Here is a 17,186-nt window from a genome sequence, read left to right on the forward strand (position 1 = left end):
CTGAAGGAGCACCCACACTGAACATGCTGATCCTTTATTTCTCTTAATTGGTAGAGAGTAAAACCACAATCTATCCTTAGGTTAATGAAAACATTTATCTGCTGGCAATTTAGTAACAATGTTACAGAAAAAAAAACAATTTAAACTTTTAAGGATGGTTTAAATAAATTACAGTACACCAAAAAGAGAAACATTATGCCCTTATTAAAATTGGTGTTACAGAAAAATACTTGAGAGCTATTAATGAGTTTTTTATTAATAAAGACACACCACACGGAAGTCCATAATAGTGTTTCCAATAGAACACGTCTTGCCTTTACAGACTTAAATTTCATGGAAAGTGTGCATCTTGCAACTTAACATTTTTGGCCCATGATGGTATAGGGGAAATATCCATAGTGTATATTTATCACAGTATACTTTTCCACAAGTGACACTCCTCCCTGTATTTATGCTTTCACATAGTTCCCTCCCACAATGACACTGGGCTTTGCCATTTCACTTATTTTGGCCAATAGGACATCAGTAGATGGGATACAAACATCATTTTGAATAACATTTGCCCAAAAGAGTTTGTCTTCTTAAATACTGCTGTGTTGTGAAAAAGCCAGGGCATGCCTGTTGGATAAGTGGGACCCAGCCAAGAGCCAGCATGAACTGCTACACTTTTGAGTGAAGTCCTCTTCAAAGCATCAGCCTCAGCCAAGGCACCAGATGCCTATAGCCTCATTTGTGATTCCAGTTGTCACCAGCATAGGTACTGCCCAGCTGAGCCCTGCCTGAAATACTGACTCATAGAATTATAAATGACTGTTTCTTAAACCAGTAAGTTTTTGTTCATTGGCTATATATCAAATTCTAATATGTCCAATCCCTCAGAATTTAGTATGTTTTTAGCATATTGCTGAGAAGGAAAGAAATCTGATTATGTGCCAAATACAATCAACAGAACTCCACAATCATACAAATAAGTTGTTACAAGCACAATAAATGTCAACCAGATGGATGTCAGCAAGGTTGCTGGTAATAAGAGATGCCATGGGAACCATAAAAAGAATCTCTGTGTTTGAATTTGTACATCATTAGGCTGTTACTTATATGTGGGCATGGTTTTCTTTATATTTTAAGAAACTAATTAGAAGTAACTGGGTGACTCAATCTAATTCTCCTTTTTTAAGTAGTGGAATTAGGCTTCTCATAACTTCCTGGAGAATTTGTACTTTTTAAGAATAGATAACTGACATAAATTGATAAAATGTTATAATGCCCCATGGACTTACAAAATCCACAGAAATTATCAGGGGAAAAAGGATAGGCATGTTCAAGGCAAAGTTTTCTAAAACATCTGTTATAAACTGAAAGTAGCTTATAAAATTAATCTCAAAAATCAATATGAGTTTTCAATTTAATGTGGCAAAGCAGATAACACTAGTCAAAAACAGAATGCCTGATATGTACAAACTACATGACCCTGGGCAACTTAACTCTTCTCAAACCCGGTTTCTTTTTCACGTGGCAGAAAGATGCTGGCAAACCCTCCCTGAATACCAGGAAGAATTATCAGAATAGAGGAAGTATCAGCATATGTCTGGAAACAAAATGTGGTGACAGACTACGTTTGAGAGAGCTCCGATTCTGGAAATAATGAGGGTAGAGTGAAGTAATGGGACAATGTTAGGGAACGATGGAGACAGATCCTCTCAATTATAACAGGTCATCCCTCTGCTCCAAAGCACCCTGAAGCACCCCACCCCCAATAAGTAATGACTTCCTGGGCTCTTGCCTGTCCCTCACCCAACTCACATCTCCCTGCTGAAAGCTAGTCTGAACTTATCCATATCACCCGGTCACTGACAGCTGCTGGAGAAGGTAGGATCACTCAAGTCTTGTTCACTCTGGGACTTAGGCTCAATAATTGCCCAGAACATCTAAATATAACACCTTCTTTCTGTGACTCTTCTGTTTCTGCCCTGAAGGGCTAGTGAGAGGGTTCAGGTCAGAGGGGTGTCCCCTCAGTTACACTTCCTACCTGCGGAGCCTCTTTTCTCACACTGCATGTGAACTACATTGCGTCCCATCTGCCAAAATTGGACTATCATCCAGTATCCCAATCTCCCTGACAGAACTCACTGCCCCTGGAAACTAGGTCTTACCTAAACTTCTGGAAATTCAAACCAGGGTTGCTAGGCAGACTACACAAGGCGGGGGGGTGGGGGGGGACCAGAAACTTCGCTAGTTGAGGAAGACACCAGGAAATCCCACACATACAACTGCCTCACAGTAACAGTCTGTACACAACTCACAATTATTTCTCTTGGAATTTGGGGGCATTTCAGTAGTATTAATACATTCATGGTACAGATGGGTAAACTGAATACTATATGGGTTAGTAACAGGCTCCTTCATGGCAGAGCTGGAACCTGAACTCAGCACACACCTCCCATGCTCATGCTGACTGCAACCCACACCTCCACCTCACACCCATTTGAGTCGCCATCTTGATCTTGGCCCTCTCCGATCAAGTATAAGAAAAAGGAATAAAGTATATTAAAAAGGAACAATGATCTCAAATCAATAACCTAAGTTTCTACATCAAGAAACTGAAAATAGTAGAGAAAACAGTATCTAAAGTAAGCATAAGAAAAAAATTACAAGAAACAGCAGTGAAACAGAAAATGAAAGACAATAAAGAATAACAATAAAATTGTAAGAACGTTAACAAAAAATCAAAAATATTGACAAAAATCACCTACATTGTATATTGATAAAATATAATAAAATTTTAAAAAATCGACAAGTCTTTAGCTAGACCAAGGGGTAAAAAACAGAGAAGACTCAAATAACTACAACTAAATGTTAAGGAGAGGCCAGTACTACCAACCTTGGAAAAATAAAGAAAATATTAGAGAATAATAATACGAAGAATTATTTGCCAATATGTTAGATAATCTAGATAAAACTGAAGAAATTCCTAGAATGACAAAACTCCTGAAGCTGAGTCAAGAAAATAATAATCTGAGTAGATCTATTGCTGGTGCTTTAAGAATAAAATAGTGTACACCAGCAGAAGTTTGTGTTCACAACCTTCACTGTTTAATTCTACCAAACATTTGAGCACGACTTACTATAAAGTCTGCTCAAACCGTCCAAAAGCAGAAGCACAGCGGAGACGCGTTTCTGTTCGTCACACGACGCAGTTTTGCTACCACACCGGAAGCGTCCTGAGCTATCACAGAAAAAAGTCAGATCGGTTTATCTTGCGAGTCTACGTTGAAAATCCTTCAAAACAAAACAACCACCCAGAATGCAGCGACACACAGACGTCATTACCCCGTGGCCAGCTTCAGTCCCAGGACTGTCAGCTGTGGGTCGCGGAAGCCACACCTGCTCTTCCTGACACGCCCTGACCTCGGACACTCTGACCCTTGACAGCGCACGTGTCCCCTGTCGCACGTTGGTGGCGTGCACAGGCCCATCAGCTCCAGCCACTGTGAGACCCGCCGACATTGCTCCACCAAGTGCTGGGACCCCGTCCTGACCCCCAGGGTCCACCCACGACACGCGGGTTCCTCTTTCATCCCAGCACTAACCTTCAGGGGCACAGAATCCAAACCCAAAACCTGAGGGAAAATGTCCGGAGAGACGAAAGGTCAGAAAGTAGCCGGGAAAGATGGCGGGAGTGGGTGGAGCGGCACATGCGCAGAGGCACCCTGGCCAGTCCTTCCCATAGTCCTGTGCTGATGACGTCACTGGGTAGCCGACTACACTTCCCAGAAGTCTCTCTGGGTTCCCTTAGGAACCAAAGAAACACATTCTGCATATTTGCCCAGCAGGGAGTCCCCTTACCAGGAGACTAGGACCTGCTGAGCAAAGGGTGGCCTCTATCCACGTGATGACAATGTGACATTCTGGGTCTTCATTAACTCCTGGTTTGTCAACCTGGGAGATTGTGGGAATGATGGGGAAATTCAAATTTGAGTCAACTAGTCAATTATCATAAGTATTTTTTTTTTTTTTAAGTTTTGATATAGGTATTCCTGTCATAGAATCCACATCTATCTTTTACAAATGTATTCTCAACTATGGAAAAATCGTCACTCTTTAAAGTTGTAAACAAGCAAATCAATATAACTCTTTCAGCCGACGAAAAAACGTTCTCATCCACTAAACTAACTTGTGAGTCTTCAGTGGATTACATTACACAGTCGGAAAAACTGCTTTTGTGTATAGAGTGAAATAAAGCAGCAGATTTATAGAACGGGTGTGTTGGAGTGAGCTGGCCTGAAGTCGTGTTGGGGCCTAAAACCACATGGGCTTTAGAAGAAAGAAAAAAAAACATGCTAATTACTTTGATACGGTCTCTGCGCACTGTATAAATGTACCCAAATATCACATTTTACTTCATAAATATGTACAATTCACATGGGACAATTTTTAAAAATTAAGTTGAAAAATTGAGAGAGAAGTAGATTACAGGTTACTAGAAACTGAATGGGAAGTAATAATGAGGAGTTATTGATTAATTGGTGTAGAGATAATGCTTAGGATGTCAAGAAAAGCTTTGGATAGATTGAAGTGATGTTCACACAGCACTGTCAATGTATTTAATTTTATGCAATGGTATGTTTAAAAATACTTAAGAGGACAAACCTTTTGTATATATTTTACCATAATAAAAAGTATTAATAATAAAAACACTAAACACTTATTGGTACCATATCTGGGGATCCTTTAAACACAGGAGGATTAGCAGGGGTTCGCAAGGGCAATCAATATTGTTTATATTCCATCCTCTAAAATATAGATTCTCATTCCTTTTGTTAGTGGGCCTGTTTTCTGTCCATAAAAATGGAGACAGTAATACACATTTGGATGTGTAGGACTCACCCTGAGCCCATTTAAGCAATATAAAGTCCACGAATGAAATCCCTTTTCTCTTTCTATTAAGGTAGTCTTCAGAGCCAAACACAGAAGGCTCAGGAATGATACCAAGTCTTTCCACACTGGTCACGTGTTGTAGTTTTCACTATTCAAGTTTACCCTTCTTTTGTTTGAGTTACTTGTGTTTGCTTTTGATATTATTGTGTAGGATCATTTTCTTAATTTTATTTTGGGACTGTTTCTTATATACAGAAATTTTACTAATTTTTGTACCTTGATCTTCTATCTTATTACTTTCATAAAGTTGTTTATTCGTGTTAATAGTTGTTAGTGAATTCCTTATGATTTTCTAAATACAAGATCGGGTCATCTGTGAATACCGATGATTGCACTTCCTTTTCAATGTAGGTGCTTTTGATTTATATCTGTTGCCAAATTATCCTGGCCAGCACATCCAGCACAGCAATAAGATGTTTTGAGAGTAGATGTGTTGATATTGTTCCTGATCTCAGAAAATAAGTCTACTGGCTTTCACTATGAAGAATGATGTTAGCTGTGGGTTTTTTGATTATTTGTTTGTTTTCTAATGCACTTCATGTGTTGTTGATGTTTCTTTCTATTCCTATGTTAAATGTTCTCATCATAAAAGGATGTTAAATTTTGCCAAATTCATTTTCAGCATATATTGGGATGTTCGTGTGGTTTTTTTGTTTTTGGTTGTTTTTTTTGTTGTTGTTATTGTATTGGTATGATATACTATGTTAAATGATTTTTAGCTGTTAACGAACCTTCTACTCCTGGAGAATTTAGGTTCTTTGGGGATAATTATGTTTATATGTTGCTGAATTCTATTTGGTTGTATTGTTTTTGAAGAATTTTGTACCTATACTTACAAGGTAAACTGGTCTGAATTTTTTTTCTTTGTGATATCTCAGTATGCTTTTGGTATCATAGTAAAGCTGAATCATGTAACGAATATAAAAATGTCTCTACTGTGTTTCTATTTATTGGACAGTTCAAGCAGACTTAATATTAAATCTCCAAATGTTTGGTAGAATTAGTGAAGTTTCTGAATATAAACTTTTCATTGTGTAGTTATTATTAAAACACTTGTAAAAGGTGTACTCAAATTGTTATTTTCTTGAGAATGTTTCAGCAGTCTCTTTCCAGGAATTGCTCCATTTTATCCAAATTATCTAACATATTGGCATAAAATCCTTCATATTATTCTTCTGTAATATTTTCTTTATTTTTGTAAGGTTGGTAGTAACGACCTCTTTAATTTTTTAAGTATTTGAGTCTTCTTTTTTTCCCCCCTTGAACTAGCTGAAAAGTTGTCAACTTTTCTGATATTTTATTAACTTTCAACAGAAAATTAGCCAAGAACATGTAGAGAGTAAACATTATTTCATGATATTTTTCAGTTATATGTGTATATATGTACTAGGTCACAATGTAAAACATATGTCTTAATGTGAGATACTTCAAAAATGTATGAAAATCATTGATCTAATATTGCCTCCCAGGGAAAAAATAAGCAGATTAATTAATTTTTTTTTTTTTTTAAAGATGACCGGTAAGGGGATCTTAACCCTTGACTTGGTGTTGTCAGCACCACGCTCAGCCAGTGAGCGAACCGGCCATCCCTATATGGGATCCGAACCCGGGGCCTTGGTGTTATCAGCACCACACTCTCCCGAGCCACGGTCCGGCCCTTATTAACTTTCTTTAAAGTTATTATTCTTTCTTGTTTTTTATTTCCTACTCCATTGCTTTTTTTTGTAAGTTTATTTTTTCCTTTTCTTATGCTTAGTTTAGAATCTGTTTACCCTATTTTGAGTATCTTTTTGTGAAAGCTTAGATTGTTGATTTCATATCATTGTTCATTTTTAATATACATGTTCACATGTATAAATTTATATCTAATCACTGTTTTAGCCATCTTCTGAACTTTTTTACTGATAGACACTTTCATCATAATAAAATGTTCCTCATTTTCTCTAATGAAATTTTATGTTTTAAAATCTATTTTGCTTTGTTTTCCAACAGATCTGATCACTGTTTATAAATACCAGTTATTGTTGGCTACAACTGCTTGATACAAATAGAAGAATTAAGCTGCAAGGGACTCCAATTTTTTATTGCTTTTATAAGAAATCATTTCAAACATAATGGCTTAAAACAACAGAAATATATTATTTCAATATTTGGAAAGACAGAAGACTAAAATCAGTGTCATTGGACTAATATCAAAGTGCTGTCAGAGCCACACGCCCTCCAGAGGTCACAGTGAGAATCATTCCTTTCATTTTCTATCTTCTAATGGCTGCTGCTACCTTGGCTTGTGGTTGCAAAAAGTTCTCTTCTCTACATGTTGATGCTGACCCTGTTAGTTCTCTTACAAGCCCCTTCCCATAGAAAACGATGGGAGCCCAAGCAAAAGCTTTCTTCAAATTTACAAGGTCTTGTCCACATAGCACAGGTCAAGATATTCCAGAGATCTTGACAGAACTCGGGAGAAGCAAGCGACATGCACAGGAGAATGAGGGATAGCAGAAGGCCTGTGTACCTGCAGTCTAAAGCTAGTGATGGGGGAACCCTGAGAGAAATAGTAATGGAGAGATGACAACAGTTTGCAACACTTACAAAATTTTAAATGGAGGGCATTTGGAGACCACTGAACCCAGACAGGCCTAGGTGAAGAGAGGGCTGCATCTGGTTGGAGAGGAGACAGAGCCCAGCCCACATGGAGCACCTCATCTATCATTTTGACTAGGCACACAATACATCTCCAAGGGCCATAGAGCCCTTTACTCTCCTGATTATTGCTCTCTTCATCTTTTGCAAGCATCATGGTCTTCCCCCCACAACACACGCTCCCACCCCCATAATGCACATGCGGTGCTACAGTTATCTACTCTGGAGGATATGCACATATGAAGATCTCTCTCTCTGCATTGCTCCTTCCTTTCCACAACTCTGCCTGCAAATTCCTGTGGCCTCACCTCTCTGAACCCCCACTTCTATCATTTGAACTCAGCACATGTCCGTGCTCCCTTCTATGTGGTGTGGAGAGCTGCAGACTGTGAAACACACCAGATTTGACTTTATTGTTCTCCATTTAACAATAATCTTATCTCAGTGGTTGCAAAGAGAACATATTTCTCACTCACCTTTAAGCGCAGGTCAAGGGGTGCATATTGTTGCTCAGAGTGACTCAGGGACTGAGGCTGTTTCTGGTTCTGAATTCTGAGAGTTACTTCATCTGGAGCACATTACAGGCCAGACACTGGATCTTCTATGCTTTATTGGAGGTGATTTATTAGCCATAAGTAGTCTTCTGATAACTGTAAGGGAGCTTAGAAATATCGAGATGGGATGGAACATTTATCTCCGTGGTTTTAACACACCTAGCACAGTCCCAGCCCATAACAGGAGATGTCTGCTATCTCAAATCAAGTCAGAAGTAAGTTTCTCAGCTCCTAAATAGGCGGAAAAGGAAGCTCCCAAGAAAGATAAAGTTGGTCATTCATCACACTGCTAAGGACAGATTTTCAGCAGTGGTAAGCTACCGTACAAGGAAAAATAGTAAACTCAATTGCTATTTGTACAAAGCTGACCAGGAATTTTTAAGAGTATGAGAAATTTTTTTTTTCCTTTTTGTCATTTTTCATGACTGGCAACGGATCGCAACCCTCAGTGTCGCGCCCATACCGGACCGGGACTTAAATAGGCGGAAAAGGAAGCTCCCAAGAAAGATAAAGTTGGTCATTCATCACACTGCTAAGGACAGATTTTCAGCAGTGGTAAGCTACCGTACAAGGAAAAATAGTAAACTCAATTGCTATTTGTACAAAGCTGACCAGGAATTTTTAAGAGTATGAGAAATTTTTAAGATAGTATGCGAAATGACAGTGCAGCCAGAGGATCAGTGGCCTCTGGGTTGTGAAAACCTGCAAAAGCAGGAAGGGGGTGGGCTCATGTAAAAGCCATCTGAGTTCACTAACTGCTTATGGAAGGCAGGCTTCTGCCCTTCCTCCCAGGCTAGCAGATAGGTCTACCTTCAGGTGTTGGCTGAAACTAACAGGAGATTCATTCTCAGCCTTCAGTTTACTCAGATGGATACTTTAACGGGTACTGAAGTCATCCCTGGAAGGTAGAATCTTTACCTGGTAGAAATCATGTTAGCATTTTTTCCAAACCTTTACAGACCAAGGTTGAAGTCTAGTTCAGAAGAGGGCTCAGAGGAGCCACGCTAGAGTTTGGTCAAAGAGAGAAACTTTGTCACTCAGAGGACAGATAATACATACATAACTTGTGTGCACACAGCGGCCACCATGGCGCCTATCTTAGACATAAATAGAGTTCCTGCCATAAACTTGTGAAGGTAGGGAAGTTCTAACCTCTGCTTTCTCACCATTTTTTTCTTATGTTGTTAGTAAACCTTTACTCTGTCTGCTGTCAAGTGATCTGGAGCACTTACACCCTGCACCAGTCTGTGAGCCTTATAATGAGGAAGAGTATGAGGAAGAACTGAGTGTGGGAAAGAAGAAGGGAGAGAGTCTACAAACCAAAAGTGAGAAAAAGAGATAGTAAAGGAGTAAGAATTTGCTTTTGATGTGTTCTGATCACAGTCTGCATGTCCTGGAGCCCCAATGCCTCATTCATACTGCATGGGAGAAGACAAGTCAGAGGAGAAAGCATTTCGTTCTTAAGAGGAGAGGCATTAAGAATAAGGGTGAAGGTGATGAAAGAAGTAGTTCTGAAAAGAAGGGAATGGAGAGCTCCTGACAAGGGTGAATCCAGCACTTCTTCGGCACATCTGAGTTGGCCTGAGTGCCCTACACTGTCAGGCACTTGAGGCTCCTTTCTTTTTCACCCTATTGTCAACATTTACTCATGGCGACCCAACTCCACAAATTCTATTCACATAATGTGTGCAGATGCATTGGGCTGAGATTTTTATTTTAGGCCTGGGGCCGAGGAGCAGAGGGAAACTGTAGCACAAGATACAAGAGAGTATCACACACACACACTCACATGGATGCGAGTACAGTAGGAATTAAGACCTTTCTTTTTCCGGGCATATGTGTGCGATGACCATATTACAAGAAAGAGGCAACTTGGTGAATGCATTTCAAAGGCAAATAGAGTAAGAATATTTGTGGTTTTCAGACGTTTTTGAAATTCAGCCCATGGTAAGAAATACATTTTATATCAGTACACATCTGTAGACTTGAACAATTGAAGCACATTATCACACACGAAACTTAACTTTACAAAGTGTGATACAAAGTCTGATAAATTAACTTTACAAAGTTAAAACACTTAAAGTTTACAAAGTCTGCTCTATTTTACATTACATTTCAATTAAAAATAAATTTGTTAGAAGGAAACAACATACTCTAGAACCATGAATAGGTCAAAGAATTCAAAATGGACATTAGAAATTACACTTATATGACTGAAAATGAAGATACAATATACAAAATGTGGAAGACAAAGAGAACCTTGGAGGAAAGTCTATAGATGTAGATATTTATATTAAAAAAGAATGATCTCTAATTAGTAATCTAACCTTATATGAGAAAACACTGAAAGAGGAAGAGCAAAAAAAATTTAAAGTAAGCAGAAGGAAGAAAAAGATCAAGGTTACAGGGGATATCAATGAAACAGATAATGGGAAGACATAAAAGAATAGAACACAAAATTAGGCTCATCAAGATTAGAGAAACTGACAAATCTTTAGCTATACCGAAAAAAAATTTTTTAAAAGAAAAAAGGAGAGAGAGAAGACACAAATAACTAAATTTAGTAAAGAGGAGACGTTACCACCATCCTCACAAATAAAAATATTTAGAGAATAATATGCACAATGGCATGTAAATATATTAGATAATGTACATGAAATGGACAAATTCCTAGAACCAAACTGAAAAACCTGAGGTAAAAAAAAAAATTATCTGAATAGAGCTATTACAGGTGAAGGCATTGCATTAATGAAGAAGATAAACTTATTGTCACTGTTCAATGAGAAATCCCTGCCTGGTACGGTGTTACATATTTGTTGCATTGTATCTCCCCATAAGCAGACTTGGGTGTAAAAGGTGACAATACAGGCTTTTCTCCTATGTGAACATGCTCATATTCAAGAACTGTTCTCTCTCAGAAAGTTCATAAAGTCAGCACAGTGTGCTACTTGTAACAGATCACACATAAAATGGCAGACTATAGTAAGCATTTCTTACATAAAGTATGAATAGAGAATGTGGGGGTAGAGTTGGAAAGAACTATGATTTCTTCAATTCAGTCTGTCTTAAATAATGGTGGATTTCTCTCACCTCTGCCCCTCAACTCCAGGGTAGGAGTCATCTGCCCTTCAGTCCCAGAGAAAATGAGAAATCAGACAAATGCATGAACTTTTTTTTACTGCCTGGCCTGGAAGTAATGTTTATCACCTGTATCCATACTTCCCTGAGCAGAGCTAAATTACATGGTTGCACACACAATAACTAATGTCTGGGATTGCAGGCATGTGTACAAGAGAAAAGTGCTTTTGAGAAAATACATAACCCAGTGTAATCCATGCACAATTTCCCCCCATGTAAATTACCTCACAAATGCTTCAGTGTGAGTTCTTTTTACTTTACTTTTCTTTCTTTTTTTTCAGTGGCTGGCCAGTACATGGACCCATGGTGTTATCAGCACCATGCTCTAGCCAACAATACACTAACTATAGCCAGCTGTATAATTGCTGATAAAAGATATTTTCACAATTACTGACCACCTTCTATATCTGAGGGTGGCACATCTGCTGATTCAACCACTTAAAAAAATTGTTAAAAATCAAAAGAAAAAACAAAAGTATAATAGAAGTAAAAAATAACAGTATAGCTCCTATTTATAAGGAATTCCTTCTGTATTCAGTAATATAAATATAAATATTCTAGTCAAAATGGAAAGGACATGGAAAAAAGTCATAGGTAATATTGAAACAGTACACCATGTATAGAAAGTGCTTGATCATTTGCAAGTGTTTTCATCAATAGGGGCTCCTGGAACCAACATCCAATACCATGGGACAGACAGTTGTGCATTTATAGGGCTTCTTCTAGGAGTAAGTTCTCTGATGAAATTTGATGTGTGATTTATGACAAAACCTCACACAGCCATTACATTTATTGGGATTTTCCCACGTGTGAATTTGTTCATGTCTATTATGGTGAGTTCCAGTAAATTTTTTCCACATTCCTTACATGGTCATGATTTCTAACCTATGGGAATTCTCTAATAGCTGCTGAGGTATGACTTTTGAATAAAAGCTTTACCAGTCTTTAAATTCACATGGCTTCTCACCTGTGTGAATTCTCTGATGAATGCTGAGGGTTGACTTTTCATTAAGAGCTTTCCCACATTCTTTACATTCATAAGGTTTGTCACCTGTGACTTCTCTCATGCCTGCAGAGACTTGACTTTCCACTAAAAGCTTTCCCACATTCTTTACATTCATATGGTTCCTCACCTGTATGAGTTCTCTGATGAATGCTGAGGCTTGACTTTACACTAAAAGCTCTTCCACATTCTTTACATTCATATGGTTTCTCACCTGTGTGAGTTCTCAGATGAATGCTGAGGCTTGACTTTAGGCTAAAAGCTTTTCCACATTCTTTACATTCATACGGTTTCTCACCTGTGTGAGTTCTGTCATGCCTGCAGAGGCTTGACTTGTCACTAAAAGCTTTCCCACATTCTTGACATTCATATGGTTTCTCACCTGTGTGATTTCTCAGATGAATGCTGAGGGTTGACTTGTCACTAAAAGCTTTCCCACATTCTTTACATTCATATGGTTTCTCACCTGTGTGAATTCTCTGATGCCTTCTGAAGTGTGACTTCTCACTAAAAGCTTTTCCACATTCTTTGCATTCATATGGTTTCTCACCTGTGTGAGTTCTCTCATGTCTGCAGAGGCTAGACTTTTCACTAAAAGCTTTCCCACATTCTTTACATTCATATGGTTTCTCATCTTTGTGATTTCTCTGATGAATGCTGAGGGTTAACTTGTCACTAAAAGCTCTCCCACATTCTTTACATTCATATGGTTTCTCACCTGTGTGATTTCTCTGATGAAAGCTGCAGGTTGACTTGTCACTAAAAGTTTTTCCACATTCTTGACATTCATATGCTTTCTCACCTGTGTGAGTTCTCTCATGCCTGCAGAGGCTTGACTTTTCACTAAAAGCTTTACCACATTTTTTGCATCCATACGGTTTCTCACCTGTGTGAGTTCTCTGATGAATGCTGACCTTTGACTTGTCACTAAAAGCTTTTCCACATTCTTGACATTCATATGGTTTTTCACCTGTGTGATTTCTCTGATGTATGCTGAGGGTTGACTTGTCACTAAAAGCTTTCCCACATTCTTTACATTCATATGGTTTCTCACCTGTGTGAGTTCTCTGATGTCTTCTGAAGTGTGACTTTTCACTAAAAGCTTTCCCACATTCTTGACATTCATATGGTTTCTCACCTGTGTGAGTTCTCTGATGTCTTCTGAAGTGTGACTTTTCACTAAAAGCTTTCCCACATTCTTGACATTCATATGGTTTCTCACCTGTGTGAGTTCTCTGATGTCTTCTGAAGTGTGACTTTTCACTAAAAGCTTTCCCACATTCTTGACATTCATATGGTTTCTCACCTGTGTGAGTTCTCTGATGTCTTCTGAAGTGTGACTTTTCACTAAAAGTTTTTCCACATTCTTGACATTCGTATGGTTTCTCACCTGTGTGGGTTCTCTTATGCCTGCTGAGGCTTGACTTCTCACTAAAAGCTTTCCCACAATCCTTACATTCATATGGTTTCTCACCTGTGTGAGTTCTCTCATGCCTGCAGAGGCATGACTTTTCACTAAAAGCCTTTCCACATTCTTGACATTCATATGGTTTCTCACCAGTGTGAGTTCTCACATGCTTGCAGAGGCATGACTTTTTGCTAAAAGCTTTCCCACATTCTTTGCATTCATATGGTTTCTCACCTGTGTGAGTTCTCTGATATAAAATGTGTATCTCTCCTGTGTGCATAATCTGATGCTTAGTGAGTTCAGATTTTTTATAGAGCATTTCCCCACATATACCAGATAGAAAAGTTTTCCTTTCTACCTGATTTGTTTCTTGGGCAATGACAGCTGACTTACCACAGCATTTCCCATATTCATTATGTTTATAGTTGGTCTCATCCATGTGAATATTTTTATCTGTAAAAGTCATTGGCTCTGTGTTGGAGGATTTCCCTTTTCCATTGTATTCTAAAGCCTGCTTCCCAGTTTGAATATTGGGATGCTGACTAAAATGCTCATGATGTCTGGGTAATTTTACAGTTGTATGATAGTCATCAGGTTTCTTTCCAGCAGGCATCTCATCAGGCTCTCTAGGAAGAAGTGCATTCTGACATGTGTAAAAATCCTCATGTCCATTTCCTGAATGGTTTCCATTATCTATAATCTGATTTAAAACATGATATGTATTCAGATAAAATGATTTTCCTAACACAACTCTCTCCTCAAATGACGTGTTGCTGTTGGTGAGTATGATTTGCTGCAAACCTCTACCGTGACTTTCTTGGTTCCTCTCCACTAGGTCATCATCTATGTGAACATCTGAAATGACAAAAATAATAACTGAACCACACAGAAGCACATCTCATTGACGGCTCAGGTAAACATAAAGAACCACCTTTCAATCCTTGTAACAAAAGATTTTATTTAAAAAAACAATGAGTATTGGTTTCATGAGTTAATGGAATTTTTTTTTATTGACAATGTAATATTTTATTAATATATTTTCTAATGTTATATCATGTTTTTCTTTCCTTCTTTGTTCATTTGTAAATTTTAATTTATGACAAAATATTTAAGAATTTTTATTTTCTGGCTACTTGTAGTTTCCAATTAAGCACCTTTCATTTCTTTACACCATTTTCTCTGTTTTATTTTTACAATAATGGGTGTTTCCTACTGCTATTTTCTCATTTTTTTACTATGAAGACGGCTAGGTTTTCCTTCATCAGCTACTTTCAAGTATAGAAATGAGCCAATTTTTTGTCACATATGCAAGAACATGGCTGAGGAAAAGGATTTTGCATTTATACTTATATGCTTTATACTCCTCCCTTAGAAAATAGCTATAAGAATGTGGAAATTTTTCAAAGAATAAAATATCCTTTTCTCCACCCTACATAAAGTTAGCTTCCTCCAAGCTTTTCATTTAACTTGACGTCCTCTGCTTTGTATAAATGATTACAATAAAGGAAATGTCAGTTCTCCACCCTAGACACCCCCATCTGTTCTAAAATATTTGGTTCTGCATCCAAGGCTGTTCCCACCATTTTTGAAATATGTTCTTTTAACTCCTTCTCAAATCAACTTGTATTCTATTCCCAATTCCTAGTACATGGAACACCACTTGATAATTAATTGTTGTGAAAGCTTTTATTTTGTGCAGTGAAGTGTTGGTGGTCTTCTGTGCTCATAAAGAGTCTCTAGCACATTTCTCATTTTGGTTTTTTTTTTAATGATTTCTACAAACAAAACAGAAAAATGCTAACTGAACCCTACTCCAAATAACAATCTTATCCCATCAACATGGAAAGCTTAGTTCACATGGTCTTGCCACCCAGAATCTCCTGGTTTTCCTTCAAAGTCAAGGACCACCCTTTTCCATTCTCCCATGTAGGGTTCTCCTCAGCTTCATGATTTTTGATGTGGTACAAGGCTCACTGCTGTAACTCTTTTCAATTTTCTTAATGAGTTGCTATGTGATACCCTGCACTACTTTGGGACTCTTGGAAGAGTCTGGAAGAGTCCCCATCAGAACAAAGACCCTCACCAGATCCAACCCCCTGACCTTGGAATGGTGAGCCTTCAGAACAAATTTGTAAAAAAAAGGTTCCTTTCTTTATAAATTACCCAGCTACAGGTATTCTGTTATAAGCAACAGAAAACAGATACAATACGAAGAAAAAGAGTACATGAGAATGGAGAAAACAAGCACAACTGAAAATGATAAGAAAGCAAATAAGAAAAATAAATTTCAAAGAAGAGAAATGTAGGAATTAGATTTACAGTACAAACAAAACAGATTCAGCAAAATAAAACATTGGGGTATACAGGAGATATCTCGCCTTGGAGATTATTTAATACAGGATTGCAGATGAGCCATCCTCAAGTCTGGGACTTGGGGGGGAAATTACTAGAAGCAGCTAAACACTTCCAACATCTAATGGGGTTTACTTTTCTTGGCTTCTGTATGTGCTGACAAACCTTGCAGGATCTGGTTTGGGCATTCTTCTATTGTCCATGACTCTGATCCTTCTTCTAACTTGACAATCACCTCAGCTTTGTTAATACAGTGTTCTGTTAATGGGAAGTAATGTAGGACTAAGTCTAATCCTTGGAAGAATGGCAAGAGTTCAGCATCAGATGTTGTGCAATAAAGAGGTCAATTTGAACATCATGAGAGAGAGAGCACATTTTCAAGTAATGTAATCTTACCAAAATAGCATGAAACCCTATAAATGGTTTCTATGTTTATGAAGAAAAAGGTAACTGTTTCTTCTGAAAGTCACTGGGGTGTTTTACTCACTCAGTGACACCAGGTTGCTGTAGGTCTCCAGCATCACATCCCTGTACAAAGTCCTCTGAGCATCATTCAGGTCCTGCCACTCCTCCCAAGTGAAGTCCACAGCCACATCCTCAAATGACACCAACTCCTGTAATGACACATCATTCTCAACTCCAGTCAACATCCCTGGGTCACAAAACAGAAATCTGGGAGCTTTCACCTGTGTGTGTGTGCATGTGTCTTATAAGATACCACTTTTTTGTACTCCACAGAATAGGAGGAAGAAAAACCAAAGGACAAATACCCTGGTACTCTAATAATTTATTAATTACTAAAAGTAATATAACAAAACTTAGTTTATACCTTAAGAAATATCCTTGTTGCCAGTGGTAGAAGTGTAAATAAAATTTTTCTTTTCCAATGAGAGTATAAACAGGCATGAAGACATAAATATAAATAAATACTTGAAATACTGTGTTAAACGAAAAACTTAAACAGAAGTTCAATATAGTCTGGCCTAAGAAAGAAATAAAAAATATAGCTTTATTTTGTATTCAGTTTGAACTTCACTGAAATGCCAAACAAGTTAAACTCTTCCATGTGAACAGCATGGTCTCATGAATATGAGGCAACAGCAAAAGTCCAGTCAGAAGAACAGAAAGAACACACCCCACACTAATGGAACTA

General features: G+C 37.9%; 1 protein-coding gene across 1 annotated transcript in view; it reads right to left on the bottom strand.

The window, feature by feature from the left end:
* Window positions 1–3,326: 3,326 nt before the first annotated feature.
* LOC103599842 (zinc finger protein 709-like) overlaps window positions 3,327–17,186 on the bottom strand; it is a 28,380-nt gene continuing 14,520 nt past the window's right edge. The window contains exons 3-10 of the mRNA XM_008584009.1: window positions 16,521–16,647; window positions 16,199–16,291; window positions 13,076–14,536; window positions 12,322–12,907; window positions 9,552–9,643; window positions 8,055–8,146; window positions 3,847–3,939; window positions 3,327–3,620 (exon numbers count right to left, since the gene is read on the bottom strand). Of these exons, the coding sequence (XP_008582231.1) occupies window positions 3,327–3,620; window positions 3,847–3,939; window positions 8,055–8,146; window positions 9,552–9,643; window positions 12,322–12,907; window positions 13,076–14,536; window positions 16,199–16,291; window positions 16,521–16,647 (2,838 nt within the window). The remainder of the gene's footprint in view (window positions 3,621–3,846; window positions 3,940–8,054; window positions 8,147–9,551; window positions 9,644–12,321; window positions 12,908–13,075; window positions 14,537–16,198; window positions 16,292–16,520; window positions 16,648–17,186) is intronic.

Source organism: Galeopterus variegatus, unplaced genomic scaffold (genome assembly GCF_000696425.1).
Source record: "Galeopterus variegatus unplaced genomic scaffold, G_variegatus-3.0.2 Scaffold3125, whole genome shotgun sequence".
Classification (NCBI taxonomy): domain Eukaryota; kingdom Metazoa; phylum Chordata; class Mammalia; order Dermoptera; family Cynocephalidae; genus Galeopterus; species Galeopterus variegatus.